Source organism: Poromitra crassiceps (assembly GCF_964638095.1).
Source record: "Poromitra crassiceps genome assembly, chromosome: 1".
NCBI lineage: Eukaryota > Metazoa > Chordata > Actinopteri > Beryciformes > Melamphaidae > Poromitra > Poromitra crassiceps.
Window position 1 is genome coordinate 52,225,017 of NC_139623.1, and position 21,106 is coordinate 52,246,122.

Here is a 21,106-nt window from a genome sequence, read left to right on the forward strand (position 1 = left end):
AAGATAATTATAACCATAACAGCACAAATAATTGACAAAAATCTCGAAATAAATATACAGTATTTACTCTGAGAAATGAAATAATGAGAAAAGGAACAATTATTGATGGTTAATGTAGAAAAGGGTCCATAATGGCCCACCGTCAGGCCTGTCCTTGGGGCAGTCGATGCCCACGAGCCGGCGCGCCAACGACGTAATGACGATGACACCGCCGTGACATCATCAATGATGACGTCAGAGTTCACCTGTGAGGTCATCGGCGATGTCAGGCGGTCTAGGCTGACTGTGATGGCAGGCGGGACTTTACGGGGTCACCGATGATGTCATAGCATAGAGTTCACCTGTGAGGTAATCGGCGATGTCAGACATAACATATATAACAAGGTGTTCTGTGACGCTGTATTCCTACTTCTCTCTATTCTACTTCATAATGTCTACCCTTATCACGACCAAATCCGAACCCGAGCTGAATCCTGGCTGTCTTACAACCAGCCAGGCCCTGGTGACCGACTGCCTTACAACCAGCCAGGTCACGAGCGGTATTCCTTCAACCGCGTCCGAGGACCGACATCTCTGTGGTTCTGATCGACCACGCCCCGTGAGCCCTCATCTACGATCCAGCACACTTCACGAGGCAAGCCCACAAGCTTCGCTACAGTTAAAACTGAATAATGACATCACAACAGTCTAATCCTAATGCTAAATTAAACTGAGATATTCCTCTAAATCTGTCTTAAAACTGCAAAAGAAAAGAAAAAAAACGCCAAAATTTTTTCCGCTGGCGACTAGCTCAGGAGCTGCCGATATCATATTATGCATACATGATTATATACACAGTATATACTAGGGGTGTGCCGATTAATCCTTTTTTATATGCATCGCGATGAGTCACGTGACGATTAAAATCGATTCACAATGTTCGATTATCGTTTTTTTTTTTTTTTTTTGCAATTTTTTTTGTTGCTTTATTTGCAAAAAATACGGTATTTCGCCCGGAAAGCAGTTCCTTAACACATTCACTGCCAACAGTTTATCCAATACAGTAGGTAGCTTCTGCCAATGGGGTTTTTTGAGGATTCTGGCTCATCTTTCAAGAGCCGAGGATTATTTTCTGCTAGGACTTTGTGAACACAAAATATCTCAAAAGAACTACGGTAATAGAATGTGTGCTTTCTCTGTCTAAAAGAGTTAGTTTTTATCATGTTCTGTTATGTAGGCATTAGCAGTTGAATACAGCATGGTTTCAGCGTCTGAGAAGGAAAGCTGAGATAAATGCATTTTTGTGAAATTCGATAGAACAGGCAGAACAGTCACTTTAACCATTTATTTTTGGCATCAGTGAGACATCAGACATCTAAACAATAGTTCTGAACAGCAATTTCCTCCAATATAACAGCACCCCCACAGCACCCCGCAAACTCCTCCCTCCGTGGGTGTGTCTCTGGTGGCTCTGCAGCGTGTGTCACAGGCGAGTCTCTGCTGCCTGTCTGTGCTGCCTGGCGGCCGCTCGTCGGGCAAGTCTGGATCGGGCTCGCTCGTTTTTGGGGTTTCGGTTGTGAGCTGGGATGAAGCTGCGTGCGATTCTGGGCTTTCTGCTGCGTGTTTCAAACTGTGTTGCACCCAGAGTCTATTCTTGGAATCCCCCACCGTTGTGCGCCAGCTCCCAGCGCGAAAGCGTTTTCGCCAAACCATTCTCATGAGAATGGTTTCCTCACGCTTTTTCCTGCTGTTTTTACTCGACTTTCTCTAATCTGGAGAGCACTGTCGCCACTTAATGGGTCGGTAAAATAGGTTATACACATTCAATAGCTCCAATATTTTTATAGGAGATGTAAAAGGTTTGATCCACGTCCCACCGTCAATTTTTTTTTTGTTTTTTTGACGAGTTAACTCGTCGACGGCAGTCAACGGTTGGTTTCTGTTTGACGAGTTAACTCGTCGACGGCAGTGAACGTGTTAACTGTAAAACGAGACCAAAACCAAAGTACTGGAAACTGGAATCACTGAAGAAAGCATGCAGGGTGGCTGTAACATGTGATGCGTGGACTTCAGTCGCAACTGAAGATAATGGAGGTACATTTGTTTGTTTACTTTAATTAATGGATACTGACAAATATACCTTGCTTAAAAAAATCCTGTTTGGTGAAAAAGATGCATCGAAAATCGTGATTAATCGTAATAATCATTTAATAATCGAATCGTAGCACCCTTAATCGTAATCGAATCGAATCGGGAGGTGCCTAAGGTGGCACACCCCTAGTATATACTAGTGTTGGAGTCGAGACCACCTAACCCGAGACCGAGACAAGACCAAGACCAAGACCGAGGGGAGGCGAGACTGAGACAAGACCAAGACCAAGACCGAGGGGAGGCGAGACTGAGACAAGACCAAGAACGAGACTGAGACAAGACCAAGACCAAGACCGAGGGTGGGGGAGACCGAGGCCAAAACCAAGACCAGACAAATGCGAGAACATTTTCAAGACCACATGACGTGACCATTTAACCTTTACACCATTGCTCTGCTAACAACGAAATAAATCATTATTTAGGAATTATAAATATATAAATAAAAAAAATTCTTCCGCTGGCGACCAGCTCAGGAGCCGCCACTGATATATATATATATATACATAGGAACACCCAAATGGATTGGAAGTTGGAAAACTTCATCAAAGTTCTGCTTGTGCCTGTGTTACTTCCTGCCTTTTAGACACAAAATGGCTGCTGTGAAAAAGGTCAATAGATCAGTTCCGTTCTGTTCCATGCCATGTGACACTGTCGTTTCCTTCCAGCCCAGTCTCTGGGTCAGCTGGTGCGGCCCGGTGTGGGCGTGGCCCCCGGTCAGGCCACGCTCCGCCCCGCCCCGCCCGGGTCCGGCTTTACCACGCTGCAGCTACCAGCCACCTTCACCATCAGAACCAACACCCCAGGCCCAGGGGGGCAAACTGGTTAGAACCACTGTTTACTGGCTTTACTGGGACACTAGGACTCACTGACTTTACTAGGACATTGGTTTAATGTGCTGTTTGGATAATTTTTCATGTTACAGTAGCAGCAGTAGCAGTAGCTGAAGTAGTAGTATTTGTAGTATTGTAGTAGTAGCAGTAGTAATTGGTGAAGCGACTGATTCTGATTGGTCAGTTGTCTGATTGATTGCTCTGATGTTCCAGTGAACCTCCAGATGGTGGGCGGCACCAGCCCCTTGAAGCTGGCTGGTGTCCCTGCCCTTCCGTCCGGCTCGGCCAATGGCATCAGCAGAGCCACGCCTCCCTTCTCTTACAACACTAAAGGTACAACAGCTCCACCTCCTTCAGCTGCTACTGGTTAAAGGAGAATTCCGGTTATTTTCTATCCTGGACCCTATTTCCAGCTTAACTTTGGTTTGATTAGCATCAGCAGAAACGATAATCAGTTGGAAATAAGGTCCAGGGTGTAAAATAACCGGAATTCTCCTTTAATATCAAAGGACCAATAAACTGTTGTAGAAATACATGAAGGACAGTTACCATGGTTACCACTGTATACAGTGTTAATGACTGGGTGCTGACATGTTGGATGTCTTCCATCAGCTCCTGGCTCCGCCCTGTCCACCCTGACCTCTGCGGTGACCCCTGGCCCCCCCAAGGTGGTGATGAGCGTGGAGGATTTTTACTATGGGACATCTGATATGAACGCCATGGCACCGGGCCCCATGCTGCCGGCCACAAAACCCTTCAAATGTCAGATCTGTTCCCACCTCGCCGACAACAACCTGAGGTGGGGCTGCCACCAGGGAGCGTTACACTGCTCTGCCTGTCTAAACTTGCAATAAGCAACAGACCTAACGACCTGAAGCTCATGTTGCTGTGTGGCGATTTCTCTGAGACATAATGATATGAATCAATATTAGCCTTGTTGCCGTTTTCACCTCTTTTCTAACGGCGCAAACACACTCGAAATGGAACCGACGTGGAAGTGAGGCGACACGTCTGGAAGCGCAGGCAGTTTCAATTTGGCGTCCTTGTTAACTGACTAGACCGGTCGAATTGCACGAAAACAGAGCACTGCACTCCGTCAGGTCCCCCTTAGTACACTCCCCAAGTTTGAAGTCGATCGGACCAACGGTTCTCAAGATAAGCGAAGGACAGAGAGAGACACTGCTGGCATTATAGATAGATTTCGCTCAACCCTCGACTTGGACTCAAGGATGAACTAATTAGATTTTGGTGGACAAAGGTTAAGGTCACTGTGACCTCACAAATACCATTTTCAAGCTCGTTAACGTGATATCTCAAGAACGCCTTGACGGAATTTAATCTATTTGCCTCAAAGGTCCACTTAGACTCAAGGATGAACTGATTACATTTTGGTGGTCAAAGCTCAAGGTCACTGACCTCATGAACGACATTTTAAAGCTCGGTAACGCCATATCTCAGTAACACCTTGACGGAATTTCCCCACATTTGGCTCAAACGTCAAAGTCTGGACAGACATGGATGTCGACTGCTCACTTGTTGGCGGAGGCATATATCCGCCGTGTGGTCGTTCTAGTTTACAATTAGCTCTTCTCACTTGCTGTTCCTAGTTTAACAAGTTTACTATATAAACTTGTTAAAACTAGTTTTTATTATTATTCATGTTTTTATTTGTGTGTGTGTGTGTGTGTGTCTGTGTGTGTGTGTGTGTGTGTGTGTGTGTGTGTGTGTGTGTGTGTGTCTATGTGTGGTGCACAGGTTTATGCAGCACATGCACCAGCATGCAGAGTTTGTGGGTGAGGCCAGAGGAGGAGCAGGAGACGAGAGGAGGTGCTGTAAGTTCTGCTACCGTCATTTCTCCTCGCCACAGCAGCTGACCAGCCACCAGGAGCAGGTGCACGGCCCCACCCCCTCCAACTGTAAGAACACCGAGCTGTCTGACCGACACGCTTCAGCACTCTCCAACATGTTCCAACAGTCTCCAACACATTCCAACACTTTCCAAAATGTTCAAACACGTTCCAACACACCGCAACACGTTCCAACACGACACCAGAGATGGTCACTATCAGAGCGAGACACCCCAACTTCCAGTCACTTTGCGTATCTGCGCCACGGAGGTCTCGCCACGGCCATGGCCACTTAGGAGACTTGTGGCAGGTCCCGAGTCTATTGGAGTTAATGGGAGGAGTGAACGTGATCACAGATTGTGACCGATTATTTCGCCCCCATAGACCGGGGTGGGGTCATTCCTGACAGGGAAATGCTTTGCCAGGTTGGCAGACAGCCTACTCGGACGGTCAGCATATGGCGCTCTATGGCGCTTTGTGGCAGTGGTCCACGCCTGTATCAGACTCTCCTGGAACGCATACATGGTCTGTACTGTGCCCTGTGGGTTTTTAGCTCTGTACAGGACGAAGGCGTTGTGGAGGCAGATTTGGAACATGTACATGACAAATTTAGTTGTCCATTTATAGGACTTTCTGATGAACGGATAGTACGAAATCATTTGATCCAGCCTATCAACACCGTTCATAGACTGGTTGTACTCTATCACACAGACAGGCTTCTCCTTCACCACCTTCCCCCTCACACCTTTCTTCCACGTCATGACCTGTCTCATCTCGTTCTGGTGAAATGTGGATACCATTCTCACAACATTTGTGTCCCGCCATGCCAAGCACAGAACCCGGTCAGTGTGGAAGGCAATTCTGCCCCCTGGTTGCAGGGTGGCCTTCTCAGCATGGTGTACAGCTGGTGGTTCTCCTCTATGCTTTCGCAGTGTGCCACATACATGTGTCCCCAGATCTAGCAGGATATCACACATGTTTACAGAATTGTAGAAGTTATCCATGTACAGTTTGTAGCCCTGCTGTTCCAGCCCCAACAGGAGACCACACACTGTATCTACAAGAGATTTACCGTCTCCACAATAAGGCATCAAATTATAACAAAATCCTGTCTGGGACTCACATAACACATAACCTTTGATCCCGTAACGCACAGGTTTCTGTGGGTTAAAAACTTTGAAGCTCAATCTGCCTCTCCACAGTAAAGTTCCTTCATCTATTGAGATGTTCTGGCCTGGCTGGTAGAGTTCCTGGAACTTGTTCACTAGCATGTCTAAGACTGGGCGGACTTTATGCAACCTGTCATCATTGTTTCTCACTGCTGTGTTGTCAGTAAAATGCAGGAAACGCAGTATGATCTGGAACCTGTTTCGGGACATTGTCTTTCCAAAATAGGGGGTCTCCAGCACCTCGTTCGTGGACCAGTAACTCTCCAGGTCAGGCTTTCCAATGAGCCCAGTCAGGAAGAGGAGCCCTAGGAAGGCCTTCAGTTCAGCAATGTCAACAGGATTCCATGCATCGAGCCTGACACTCGTTGCGCCAGCCTCCATTGTCTGCTGTGCATATAGGTTGGTCTGGTCCACAACATACTGCAGCAGCTCTTCAGTCAGGATGAGTTCCAGGAAATCGACCGGCTTGTCCGACTCCAGCGCAGCAGCACTGTTGAGCAGGCCAGGAACAGCAGTGAACGGGATGTCCTGTGGCTCCCACGGCACTTCATCCATGCAGTACCATTGCTGCTCTGGATACAGGATAGGTGTTATAAAAATATAGAAATACAAATACATTACTATAGCACACTCACACACACACAAGCTTGTAGATCAGCTATATTGGGCAAAGAGGGAAAATGAACATACCTTTGGTGTCTTTCTTTTTCCCCTTCTTGGGTTGCTGTCCCTCCATTGGCTCTCCATCTGCACCACGGCCTGTAAATAAAGAAATACATACATTACAATACAATTTACAACACACACACAACATGTATAATTGTGAGCTTGTAGATCAGCCATTTTGGACAAAGACACAAAAGAGGGAAACAAGATCTTACCTTTTGATCTAGGTTGTTTTTTCTTTGATGTGGGCTCACTGGGTTCTGCAACAATCAGCTCCTCATCTGAAATAAAAGCAACATATCCTCAGTAAACTATATACGGTAATCACATTTAGTACAGAGAGACAGTGTAGTGTCTCAGTAAACTATATAATCACATTTAGTACAGAGAGACAGTGTAGTGTCTCAGTAAACTATATAATCACATTTAGTACAGAGAGACAGTGTAGTGTCTCAGTAAACTATATAATCACATTTAGTACAGAGAGACAGTGTAGTGTCTCAGTAAACTATATAATCACATTTAGTACAGAGACAGTGTGGTGTACTAGTGTCTCAGTAAACTATACGATCAGTAGTCACACACACACACACACACACACACACACACACACACACACTGATGACATCATCACTGGGACTTTGTGCGTGAAGCTGGTACTGTCTGTACAATATGCATATATATCAACAACAAAATTACTCCTTACCGCGATCATCGGGGTCCTGTCGCATTGGGGTCCAGTCTTCTTCGCCCTCGACATTGACAACTGGCGGTGTGACAATCTCCTCTTCAGAGGAATGGCAGCTTGATGGCTGAGAGTCAAAGTCACTTTCCATGTAATCCCGGGGCGTCTTTGCACGGCGCAAATGCGCCCTGGAAAATGGCTCCTCCTGGGGAATCATGTCTGTTGTTGTGTTCTCCTCCTCGTCAGAAAGTTCTGACTCTGTCTCGTCTCGCAAATGCGCCCTGGAAAATGGCTCCTCCTGGGGAATCCTGTCTGTCGCTGTGTTCTCCTCCTCGTCAGAAAGTTCTGACTCTGTCTCGTCTCGTTCGGGCTGGGACACAGGAACGGGGTTGGCTTTGGGACCAGGCGCTGGAACTGGATCGATGGTGGTCACGGGTTTGACAACCGCAAACATCTCATCCAGTGTCCGCTGCCCAGCAGCAAGGCCAGCAGCAAGGCGAACAGCTCGGGCACCGCCGCGCCGAGGGGCGATGCGGTGTTTGGTCTTTCCTTTTGCCTTCACCATGACTGACTACGACTACGACTACTACAACTAACTAACTAAACTATACTACAGACTATACTACAACTAACTAACGCTAACTAAACTGACGACTATAGGCTACTAGCTACTGTAATCTCTTCAACTTCAACTTCAACTCAACTCAGCACACTGTCACAACCGTACACAATGGCGTCTCTTTCCTACTCTGCAAAGAGGCAGCGTTTCTCACGGCTTTTGTCTTCTTGCCTCCTCCCCCATTTCAAAAAAACAGCTGCGGTATGTGTTTGATCGCGTGCTGTCGGCTACCCTTTGAAGGCAGGGACCTGTGTCTGTGTCACAGGCTGGGCAAGTGTTTGCTGCAGGCGCTGCACCAATAAAAACAAAAACACGTCAAACACGTCATTGGCGGGGAGGGCTATTTCTGATAACACGTCAAAGACGTCATTGGCGGTGAATGAGTTAAGATTTTGCACTTGTACTTTAGATAGGGGGTAAACAAACGGCATGGGAGCCAATACTAGGAATAAATCAACAAGGAACCATTCTTAAAGTTTGAGATTATATCCAAATACATGCTGCATAGTGTAACCTAAGGGTGTTTTTCCTCTTCTCTGTTGACGTCCTCTGGGCTCCAGGCAGCTCCCTTTCGCAGATTCATCTGACATCAACATCTTTATGAATTTACATCATCTTATCATTTTACCCAATCGTGCCTCAAGACCAGCAGATTATGTAACAACAACACCACACGGCCGTCTTTTCTCCGTTTAGTTTATTATCACAAAAGTAAGCAAATAACATTCTCCAGTCATGCGTAAACATCTACCATTCCACTGACAGATATGCTAAAATTCACCAGTCCTTAATGCTAAATAGTAGCGTTAAATCATTATATTGTAATGGGAATGTGATGGTTGGATGACGTCACACCCGCGTTGTCGACGTTCCATTTAACACTACAGTCGGGAAACCAGCCAGGGTTACTGTAGCTCTAGACTGGCTAGCTATTGTTAGCAATAACAGTTGATAACAATGCATTTATGACCAATCTTTTATGACATTATAGACATAACATTCACATTAACATGTTGGCTGCTTCCATTCCGCTTCCCCATTCACCATCTCCTGTACACACCAAAACATATAAAAGAGCATACATACAATCGCATATACAGTGCAGATATGCGCATGCATGCAAGCACGCTATACAATATGATACACTTTACACCACTTGACGTAGGCTATATTGTTTTACTAATTCGATTGCATATGTAAGAGCTTTAATTGTTTCCCTTTTTGCACCATTTACCCTTGCTCTGGATGATTCTAAAACAAGAGTACTATGAAATAAAGACATCCACTGATCTACTTTAAAGAGGGTGGTTTCCATCTCATTACCAGAATCTTTTTTTGCAGCTGTAAGGCCAGAGAAGAATATTTTTTTGGTTTTACCTGATATATTGAGGGAGGAATCATCATTTAACAACATAACATTGGGTAAACAGGGTATTTTAGAGCCAATGATATCTGGTAAAATCAGTGCAATCTGTACCCAAAAAGATCTTACACCTGAGCATTCCCAAAACATGGATGTCGGTGCCAATTGACTTTTGTGGACATAGCAAGCAAAAAGGGGTGGTAGTTATCTATAATTGGCAACACTTTCTAGGTGATAGATAGAATCTATGAATAATTTTATAATGCAACAGTTTATTATTCTAATTGCGAGAAGTAGCAGAAATGTTTCTCCATACTCTTTTCCAGTCTATTATCAGTCCATAATCTTTCAAATCAATATTCCAGACTTTAACAATTCCCATATAGCTTTGAGTGTTGTGTTGCATCTTTTTATATACATGTGAACACAGATAGAAGTTAGACAGTGCTGTCTGTACAGCTGACACAAGCCAGATTACAAAGCATGATGACAGGTATGATGATAACTTTAGTCAAGTCCATTTAATGTAACGTTACTAATTAGCGCTATTAATCACAAACGTACACGTTGTATAACAACTGTTTTGTCAATCAAATGTATTTCAAACCTTGGCTTACTGGAGCTCGTTGCGTCCATAAAAATGAGGGCTATCCAGTCGGCTCGACATTAATGTTACCAAGCGTCCAAGCATCGCACAAACCAAAACATTGGCCACACGTGTCTGACTGTGATGACGTAACGTTACACACAAAGGAGGGGGCTCTGTGAGCTGAGCTGAGCTCTGCTGTTGTTGGGCTGTCAATGCTGCTGCTGCTCGCAGAGATTTAAAGTGACAGTGGAAAACAGTGACGGTCAAAAAGTAGTCGGCTGGAAATTGTTTAATGAACGGCTAATTAGCCGTTAGCCGGCGGGCGGCACTTATGGAAAGCCCTGGGATTGTTATTTTTATTGACCTTAACGCACGTCACCATAGCCCTTTTCCCACATGCGCTTTGTACCGCAAAATGACCGGAACGTGGTCTAATGCCTGCATGTGAGAAAGGCGCCGTGCCGGTATAAGCGCGACCCCGTCGTCGCGGCCATTTCACCAGTTTTCAGCCAGTCAGAAGAACGGTATGCCGCGATAGGCAGACAGGTGAGAAAGGGGTCCAGTCATTTTCCGCGACACCGGTCCTTCTCTCTTCATGGGCGAGTACACACTTGCTTAACGTTCACTTCCAGCTTGCGTCATCTAATCATTCGCGCACATCAAAGCAAACTACTTCCATTTCGTCGCTGTGCAATGAAAGCCACTTATCTCCAAATCGCCAACTTTTCAGGAAATGAAAAAAAACCCGTGCTCTTAAAATACTGAACACCACGTTGTCATATTTGACACATGTCTTCATTGTAGACAGTTTATCGCTGAATGTGTCATTACATTATTAATATCTTACCTGAATAAGCTCAAATGCTGTTACAGGATTATCACACAGTGTCTGGGGCACTTTCTGCTGGCCAGACAGCAGCGTGTGGGAGCCTGCGCCTGCCTTTTAGAGCGCGAGCACGAGCCGCTGTGCTCCAGGCAGCGGGGACGCGCGGGCGGAGCTCTCACTCTGCCAAGCCGGGGAGAGTGGCTGCTCTGTCATGGGTTGAGCAGTCCCGGAGTAACGTGACATTATTCTTGTCAGAAACAACTTCGATTTGCATACTTTAAATGAGTTTGCAGCCCAAGGACAACCCGAAAACACCTTATTGATCTAAACCCGACCCCCCAAATAACCTCCCCCCGCCCCCCAACATACAGGAAATTTCGCTCCTAGATTCTCACATGCCAGCGCTGAGGTGTGAAGGGAAATTCCGGGAAATGTCCGATATTGACTTACAGGTAATTTTCAGGTACGCATGTGGGAAAACGGCTCATTTGTGCCAAAGAGCTTAGATTGAACCGAAGATAGTTTGTTCCGCTTATGTTCCACTGCAACATAATAAGACTGATTGTTGATTGATGTTGTAAAAGAAGCAGAAGAGTCTCCTCTTGTCTTCAGTGTATATTCTTTGTCTGCGAAAAAACGGAAGTAGCGGCCATACTGTTTCCGGTCATATCTCCATGAAAAACATTATTTTAGAAGCCAAAATATTGAATATTGTCAACAAACCGGCCAACAGATATCAAAGCTGATGGACTTTATGGAAAGAGCGTGACTCGAACTGGTTAAAAGTGACTATCGCTGCGTTTTGAGCCTGGTGAACACTTAGTTAGCAACAGCTAGCTAACGGCAGATGGTATTTACTGTAAATATTGTATTTGTCTATGAAACGTCACTCATTAGACAACATTATGTCCATGACTTCTTTGTACTGTTATTTGTTTGCACCTTAAAAAAAAGGAAAAAAAATACATTCATGTCTGACGTCATCACCCGTTTTTACCAACAGCTTAGTTTTAGGACTTTGAGCCCAAAATAAGGTTATTTGTCAACAAAATACACTGGGAAACACTGTGGCTAATCAGCAGAGTACGGAAAAACACAGTAACACAACATATATCTTAAAAATGACAAAATACACTGGAGGGGGGCTTTAACAGAACTGGTGCCTTTATTACTTAACTGTGAGTATGTGACTGATTTCTGAACAGAATCATTAGCCTCCCCTTCAATAAACACTGCTGATGCTGGCCATTTCTTTGAAAAGGCAAATAGCAAAATAATAATATATATGGGAGTGATTAGCTAAAGCTACATGTGAAGGTCGTTGATGTAGTACCTAAATCTGTGGTTGGGAAAAATCGAATTCCTTAGTTACAACTAGATTGAACTAACAAGGGGCAGCTTTGTGTTTATATGTGTGGTGTGTGTGTGGAGTTTAAGAACCCACGGTCTCTAGCTCAAGTTAGCTTGCTAGGTCAGCACTAACCCTGATGGAGGCGGGCACTTTTTCCAAGCTACTTGGCAGGTGATTGGATGACCCATCTGTCTATCACCGCTGGTGCGTGTTAACTTCAACCAATCAGATCGCCATGCCTCTGACGTCATGTTTGCGACCAGAGGAAGGTGCCTGTCTATCATTGATTGAGTCCTCACCGTCCTCATCGTCGTAAAGTCGCTTTCGAAGCATGACGTTAGATTATAACGAACTAGTTGTGTGGCTTAGCCTTCCCAAATGTTGAGGGTCGTTTTTTAGAATTTAATACATAAAATTGGGAACGTTACATTCAATTTCATTCAGACTGCCTGTCACTTCCGCGGTGGAAGCCATGTTGACAAGTGAAAAGAACTACCGCTGATTCGTCGAGCCGGCATGGTTGGGCCAATCATCTTAACTGCCTGTGCATGACAAGATGGATTACGTCGAGAGAATCTCTTTTGATCTCGCGAGGTTATCCATCTTGCAAGCAAGGCTAGCAGTGGGGTGTCTCTATCTAATAGTAAAGGTCTTTGACGGCGCTTCAGCTCTCTCTCGCTCACTCCCCCCCTCTCTCTCTCTCTCTCTCTAGGTATGTGTCGGATCTGTGAGTGGGCGTTCGAGAGCGAGCCGATCTTCCTGAACCACATGAAGACCAACCACAAACCAGGAGAGATGCCCTACCTCTGCCAGGTAGTACGCCTCCCAACTCTGACCCCTGACCTCTGTTTTACAGTATGTCTACAGGCTACAAATGGCAATGAAATAGCATTTTAGGTTATAATGTAATGTTTAAGCAATATCACACGAGAGAGAGAGCTGTACTACTGTATATCAGCATGGCTATGATTAGGTCGTAGTCATAGTATTTCACTTTATTATAACAGTAGTTATTTAACTTTTCTATAACAGTAGTTTATTTAACTTTATTACAACAGTACCATAACTTTATTATAACAGTAGTTATTTAACTTTATTATAACAGTACTTAACTTTATTATAACAGTACTTAACTTTATTATAACAGTACTTAACTTTATTATAACAGTAGTTTATTTAACTTTATTATAACAGTACCTTAACTTTATTGTAACGGTAGTTATTTAACTTTATTATAACAGTACTTAACTTTATTATAACAGTAGTTTAACATTATTATAACAGTACTTATCTTTATTACAACAGTAGTGACTTTATTATAAAAAAGAGTACTTCAAGTTAATTTAACAGTAGTTTATTTAACTTTATTATAACAGTACTTTAACTTTATTATAACAGTAGTTTATTTAACTTTATTTTAACAGTACTTTAACTTTATTATAAGAGTAGTTTATTTAACTTTATTATAACAGTACTTTAACATTATTATAATACTTTAACTTTATTATAACAGTGCTGTAACTGTATTATAACAGTAGTTATTTAACTGTATTAAAACAGTAGTTTATTTAACTTTATTATAACAGTACTTTAACTTTATTATAACGATACTTTAACTTCATTATACCATTAGTTATTTAACTTTATTATAACAGTAGTTTATTTAACAAGACATCCATTTAACTTACTCTATCTAACACCCCAGGTGTGCTCGTACCGCTCTTCGTTCTACTCAGACCTGCTGCAGCACTTCGTCTCCTCTCACAGAGACTCTCGCTACCTGCTCTGTTTCTTCTGCCTGAAGGTCACTGGCAAGCAAGGCAGCTACCAGCAACATCTGCAACGACACCAGGTACACAAACACACACATACGTATGCCTGCACCCGCACGAGGATGCTGCTGGCCTGGGTAGGATGCCTGTCAGACACTGTTATACTGACGGAACTCTCTCTCTTTAGCCAATCACAGTGCGCGACAAAATGTGACTGCGACATAGCAACCTACTCCAGGTAGGCATGGGCAAAGGTGTGGAGAGACACTTTTTTCTGTGGCTAAAGACATCATATCAGTGATGTCCTTCATGCACAATCCATGCACTGGTCCACAACTTAACTCAAATCAACTCTCAATAACCGTCAAACTAAATGAATGCCTGCAAAACTGTTTACACTTTTCGGATATACGGCAGATTTTGTAATGATCCAAAGCTGGTTGAGAATTGGCGGAGTGTTCCTTTAAGCATGCGCGCTGATGTTCGCCTCTTGTCACTGCTGCAAGATTTCCTGAGATTGACTGTTTCTCCCCCTTTCCCCGTGTGCGAGGAAGTCCAACCAGTAAGTCATATGTCCTTATGCTAATACTGAGACTGAGAACGTGCTGGCCGTGTCGTTTTTTAGCGTCGCAACAAAGTGGCAAATTTCTCCACTGGTTTTCAATGTAGGGGTTTCTCTGTCTGTCTCTCTCTCTCTCTCTCTCTCTCTCTCTCTCTCTGTCTTTTTTTATATATATATATATATATATATATATACAGTATATATATATTTTATTGCAAGGCGAAGTACAGTCCACATTGGTGCATAGTCAAGTAAACATATTTTTTACAGAAACAATATTACAGCTTTAGGATGTACAGTTATCTTTTCTCCCCCTCCCCCCCCCCCCTTTTTTTATAACACACAAGGCTGAACAAACAGATAATAAAATAAAATAAACAAAAAACGAAAACAAGACGAAACAAACAAACAAAAGCAAAAATCACACACACTCACACAACGAATTTACAACGTGGTGAGGGTACTTGCAAAAAAGAAATATATATGTATATATACACATGTTGTGCATTTGGTCCTGCACAAGAGGGTCTGTGGGAGATCAACCAAGCGAATCACCCACCACCCCCGACTTCGTCGAGGTAGGCTAGAAACGGCTCCCAGACGACTAGAAATCTCCCGAGTGAGTTGGTCCTCAGGTACCTGAGTCTCTCCATCCGTATAACAGAGATCATGTCCGCAAGCCACAGCTGGAAAGAGGGTGGAGAAGGGGACTTCCACTCCTGCAAGATGAGTTTCTTGGCAACAATTGTTCCCTGCGTCAGAGATTGCTGCACAGCTGTAGAGAAGTCCAAAGAGGACTCAGAGCAGCCAAAAATGGCAAGTTCTGCCTCTGGCTGAAGGGCTATCCTCTAGGCCAGTGACACTCAACTGGCGGCCCGCGGGCCACATGCGGCCCGCGGGCTGTGTGGCCCGCGATGGAATTGATTATTTTTTTTACAGTGCAATTGAATGCAACATGCAAGATACCCGCTGAATAAGTGTCCAAATGTTCATGTCATTCTGGTCAATACTCCACTTCTGTTATAGCATTTCAGTCTGGAATATGGAATATCTTTCAATAATCTATGATTTAGCTGCTAAATTGTCAAATACCGCCGTCTGCTTGCTACCCAGGCACTTACATATAGTACATACATATATGTATGTACTAACTTAACCTAACTAACTATCCGGTGTGCACAACATTGTCAGACTAAACTCTGGCTGACACTCCAAAAACCTACAATCCGCTACAGAAAAATGTATATTGTTTGTTTATTAACTGGCCCCTGGCCTTCTATCATTTCACGAAAGTGGCCCCCGGACAAAGCAAGTTGAGTATCCCTGCTCTAGGCCTTAGAGTGCCAGTCAAATACCCTGGCCCAGAAACCAGTCAGTGAAGGGCAGTTCCAGAAAGCATGAGACAGAGTGCTCTCCGATATACGACACCTGACACACAGTGGTGAGACAGAGGGGTACATCTTGTGCAACTTATGGTTAGAATAGTGAAGACGGTGAGTAACCTTAAATTGGATCAGCTGGTGTCTACTGTTAACTGAGCAAAGCTGTATCACGGACATACTCTTGTCCCAAATAATGTCAGACAAGTCAATGCCAAGTTCCCCCTGCCACGCTTCTCTAATCCTCTCAGTAGAGGCTGTGGTACAATTGTCAAACAGACATACAAATCTAGAAATGAGATGCTTGGAGTGGGCAGGGCTTAGCAGTACATCAAAAAATGCATTTTCATCTGGAAGCACTTCAAAAGTGCGAATTTTGGATCGAACATAGGAATCTGAGCCAGTTCGTGACTGGCAACTCAAACTTCCTCTTCAGTAAATCAAAGGATGCAAAGTGACCATCTATATATAAGTCTTTGATGGAGACTAGCCCCTTCTCACTCCAAGCATGGTAGTTTCTGTCTGACCATGGACACAGAAAAGAGTGATTGAAACAGATGGGCGTATGGCAGAGTCCTGCATCGGGTCGGGGTTCCGCGGGGCCCCGCCAGGTACCCGCAAAAAAATGCGGGGGGCGGGTGTTATTTTGTCTTCATTTTATTTGCGGGCTCGGATCTGGGTAGAATAAACAACATGCGGCCCGGGTCGCGGGTGTTGTATAATATATGTATTTTTATTTACTTTTTATATAGCCTAATGATAATAATTCAGTCAGTGTGTAACTTCATGTTTTGTCTGAGTCTGACGACCTGACGTCTTTGTCACAATCAGTCAGACTCAGAGAAAATACTGCAGTTGCAAATCCTGGCGGCTAGGTGGCAGTATTGGCTTGTTTATTGGAGGGGGGGGTCAGTGGTCAGGTCGTCACAGGGCAGGGCAGGCAAAAGAGACAGGTAGGTCACTGACTGACTTCAGTTCAGTAGCGTTAGTACATTTCGTTCAGTATCTTAGACCTAGACCTATGCTAGCTAGCTTGTTGCATTGCATGACAGCTAGCGCCAGCAAGGCTAGCATGTTTCCTTTAGCTGCTGCCTGGCCCTGGCTGGCCTGCTGGCACTGGCACCAGCGACAAAACACCGTCAATGTGCTTAATTGTAAATAACGTTATGCAATGCCTGCCGAGCCCGACTGCACCGACCACCGTTGTTGGCTCTCGTCAGTGACTCGGCCAGAAAAGACCGCTATTCGCTTCCTGTGTTAATTGTGAAACGATCGCAGTTACTTTGGTTATGTTCACTTCAAAAAAAATTATATTATGCGGAAGCGGAGCGGGGCGCGGGTCTCATGTCTGCGGGGCGGGGTGGGTTGCGGTACTGACTGATCATATGAGCGGGTTCGCGGAGCGGGGTCGGTACTGCACGTCGCGGGGCCGGGCGGAACCGGGTCTTGAAAATCAGACCCGCGCAGGACTCTGGCGTATGGACAGAAACATCTGGTAGGCTCAAAGGACTCCTAATTTGGTTTAAAATTCTGACAGTTTTTCACAACAAAACTTAAATTTCCTAGGGTCCCAGGGTTCTATAACTTAGCGAATAGCATGGCTGGCAGTGAAGAGCTGTCAATAGAGCTGTCCTCCATTTTTAGCCACAAGGGGGCCCCGGGGGTTATATCGCCAGTAGGGATGTCCCGATCCGATCACGTGATCGGAAATCGGGGCCGATCACGTGATTTTCGACTGGAATCGGGGGGAAGAGATCGGATTTTTATGTATAAAAACGTCACAAAACAAATATGGCAATTTTCACATTTCAGTCATCCAAATAAACAATCTGTCATTTATTTTATAATTGCAATTTGTCATATTCATCATAAACACAAGCCCTCTTGCACGCAGCAACACACACAGTTTTAACTTTAGTAGTGGGGAGTGACGAGTGAGCATTGATAAGAAGCGACAACTAATCCGTTGCAACAGCGCACAAGAGATTGGCCATTTTGGGGCGCAACAAACCTGTCTGTGCTATTGTCCTGTTGTTTGCGGCGCCAAAATGGCCGCGGTTCTTTTACTAAATGTCGCTTCTTTCCTTCCATACTCTTTGTTTAGTGTTCGACTAGCCACACGTCAGAACTCATCAGAACGTGATTACATATACAAAAACACATGTCCAACCATAACTAGATGGTCGCACAGTAGGGGTGTCACGGTACACAAAAGTCACGGTTCGGTACGTACCTCGGTTTTGGGGTCACGGTTCGGTACGAATACGGCACGGTACGAAAACGGGGGAAAAAAGCAACAAATCCCAAATTCAGTTTTTTTCCCTTTGAATATGTCTGAATTCTGCTTTTTACGCTATTTTTACCATCAGAAATAGTGTCTAATATGTGGGAATGAATAAATGTCCACTATTTAATAAGATCTAGGCAATCCACACAAAAAGGTTTTACTCTAGAGCAGTGATTTTCAAAGTGTGGGGTGCGCCTCCCTCTCAGATGTCTGTATTCCAGCTGTTTGACAGGGCAAAGGCATTTCCCCCCACTTTAAATCTTTATTGTACACAAGTTTGTAAACAGAGCGCATGTGTGGAGTAGCCTAATACTCCCACCAACCCCTCCCCCTGTTGTATTTGTTTTATGTAGCATTTGCGTTTGATGTAAGCACTAATTTGGAATCCTATCTAAAAGCGGCCACTAGGCGGCAGTGTTTCTTTAGTCAACGTCAAAATACCTACATGTTCAGAAGAAGAATAAAACCGCAGAAGAAGAAAAACTTCTAAACCCTGTTGAAAGATACCCCCACTGTCTGACAGACAACGGGGTGGGTTTCACTTTCCCAGTAAGTACGGGAAAGAACCCTGTCAGCGCCTTAACGTTATTGGATGTGAGTTTTGTTTAGCATAATATGATTACGTTCGGTCATCTAATGGATTATTGGAACATGACAAGGAGTCATCGCCTCTTCCTCACCGCAGCTTGCCTGTCTGCATCCGCAGATGTCTGCTTGACCGCATCACTCATCCCACGCGATGTATGTTGCTTGTTTACAAGTTAACAGCTTTGTCAGTGTTATGTAACGTTTAGCCGCAACGCGCAACTATAAAGGACTTTGTCGCGGCTACGCAACGTTACATTGGCAAACTTACCTCGTTGGCTTGATGTTGACAGAATTTGCAAAACAGCTTATCGCCACAAAACGTCCCATTCTGTGAACGCGGATTTCTATGGCCCTTGTGTTGTTTTGGTGTGTCTTCTTCTGTGGCGTTTAATTCAATTCAATTCAATGCCGTTCAAACAGCGTTTAGGTGCTTCTGGATTTGACGTATTCGTCGTGTCGTTTCATGTACCGTGAAACGAGGTACCGTGAGGGTCGTACCGTAAATTCACGGGACGAATACATGTACCGTGACACCCCTATCGCACAGTGGCTAAAACAGAAACAAGATGTAACGTTAGTTAGGGATCATGATTAAACTCACCTAGGAGTCGGACTAGGAAGAAAAGCCAGAAGTGTTCTGCACTGCCTGCATCATCAGTAAAGTTCCCATAACGAACATGTGTCTTTTTGTTGTCTGCATTCCATCGGTCTTGTGAATAAAATCTGTCATTCCTCCATGTTGTCAGAAGTGGCCAGACTGCACTCGTCTCACAGATAAAGTTTCAATCATTTTACATCCACACAGACTGTCCTCAGTGACTCTGTCTCCATGTTGTCTCACTTGTAAATAGAGCTGCACCCCGCCCCCATTTAGCAAGCATGCTCAAGAGTACCTGGCTGCAGACAGTGGAGGACTTCCACGCCTGATTCTATTGATGTGGCTCAATGGCCGAAACTCGAAACAATAGCAGACATTAGCCAGTGAAACGCCGCATGCAAATGAATACCAGCCGTGTCCAGAGATAAGTAATTTCTCTCTCAGTCAGTTTTTATCTTAATATACCTATTTACTGATTCTAAAACGACTCCATTTTATGTGGAATGGATAGTCCTCTTCTGTGTGTACTAATGGGGGGGGGGGGGGGGGGGGGGGGACCTTTTTCACAAAACAACCTTTCACCTCAAATTGCTAGATTTCAACCTGGCGAGTTTGTAGTGAAAAAAACAGTCTGTGTCATATTTTTTATTTTGTTATTTTGTGCTGCGCCATTGATAAGCTGTAAAGAGATTTTTATTTTGTTTACTTAACCAATGCTGCACTAACTGAGTTGTGGTTGTGATCAAATTTATTTAATTTTATTTATTTAACCTTTATTTAACCAGCTAGGTCAATTGAGAACCAGTCCTTATTTACAATGACGACATGGCCAAGAGGCAGCATAAAAGGCAAATAGAAAACAAATGGACATAAAAAAAACATAGAAACAAATAATACAATTATACACCTCATATCAATCCTAAAAGAGAGTAATATTTACAATATTTACGGTGACATTAAAAAGTAAATGGCTAAAAACAATGACATACAGTATATGAAGAAGCAGATGGCTAAAAACAAGTGCAATGATCTTGTTCTATTGATTGTAGTGAGTTTTTGAAAGAGGAGAGCGGAATGAGTGAGTTGAGTTTTAAGGTCCGTTGCAGATGATTCCAGTCATCTGCAGCAGAAAACTGAAAAGAGGAACGACCAAAGGAGGTATGGGCTTTGGGTATGAGGAGATTGATGGAGCTACTGGAACGCAGACTGCGATTTGTGTTGTGGATATTAGAAATATCTGAAACACTGTAGAAATAACAGAGCCGTACAAAGATGTCATATTGGTTGGTTAAAATAAAAACACTTAAACACTTAGAAGAAAGGGGGAAAAAAGCATCCAAGTTGTCCCAACTTGTTGTCCCAACTATTTCTGCAATGCAGTGCAGAAATATCGGATGGGGACTCGGTATCGGCAGATACTCAAAATCATATGACTCGGACTCGGACTTGGGGGCAAAAAAGGTGATCGGGACATCCCTAATTGCCAGGGATACCCTGGCACCAAAACATTAGAGCCCTAACATTAGTGGCCCAGTAGTAGTGCCTAAACACTGGTAAGGCCAGCCCTCCTGCAGACTTAGGTTTTTGCAAATGAATTTTCGAGATTCTATGGTTCTTATAATTCCAGATGTAAGAAAGAATTATGGAGTCCAGTTTTGAAAAAAAGAAGAAAAAAAGCTGATGTAAGAAAGATGGGGAGGTTTTGACACAGATCGAGGAACCTGGGAAGTGAAACCATCTTAATTGAGTTTATGCGACCAATCATGGACAGGGGTAGGATTTTCCAGTTTTGTATACATTGTTTAAGCTTTAAAACAAAATAATAAAAATTCAGCTTAAATATTA

The 21,106-nt window shown here is 44.0% G+C and overlaps 1 protein-coding gene across 2 annotated transcripts in view; it reads left to right on the forward strand.

Moving 5' to 3' along the window:
• Positions 1–21,106, forward strand: part of pogzb (pogo transposable element derived with ZNF domain b) — a 138,454-nt gene that overhangs the window by 14,530 nt on the left and 102,818 nt on the right. For both annotated transcript variants that reach the window (XM_083645397.1, XM_083645398.1), the window contains exons 3-8: positions 2,796–2,951; positions 3,174–3,293; positions 3,573–3,759; positions 4,716–4,876; positions 12,788–12,888; positions 13,781–13,927. In XM_083645397.1, the coding sequence (XP_083501523.1) occupies positions 2,796–2,951; positions 3,174–3,293; positions 3,573–3,759; positions 4,716–4,876; positions 12,788–12,888; positions 13,781–13,927 (872 nt within the window). The remainder of the gene's footprint in view (positions 1–2,795; positions 2,952–3,173; positions 3,294–3,572; positions 3,760–4,715; positions 4,877–12,787; positions 12,889–13,780; positions 13,928–21,106) is intronic.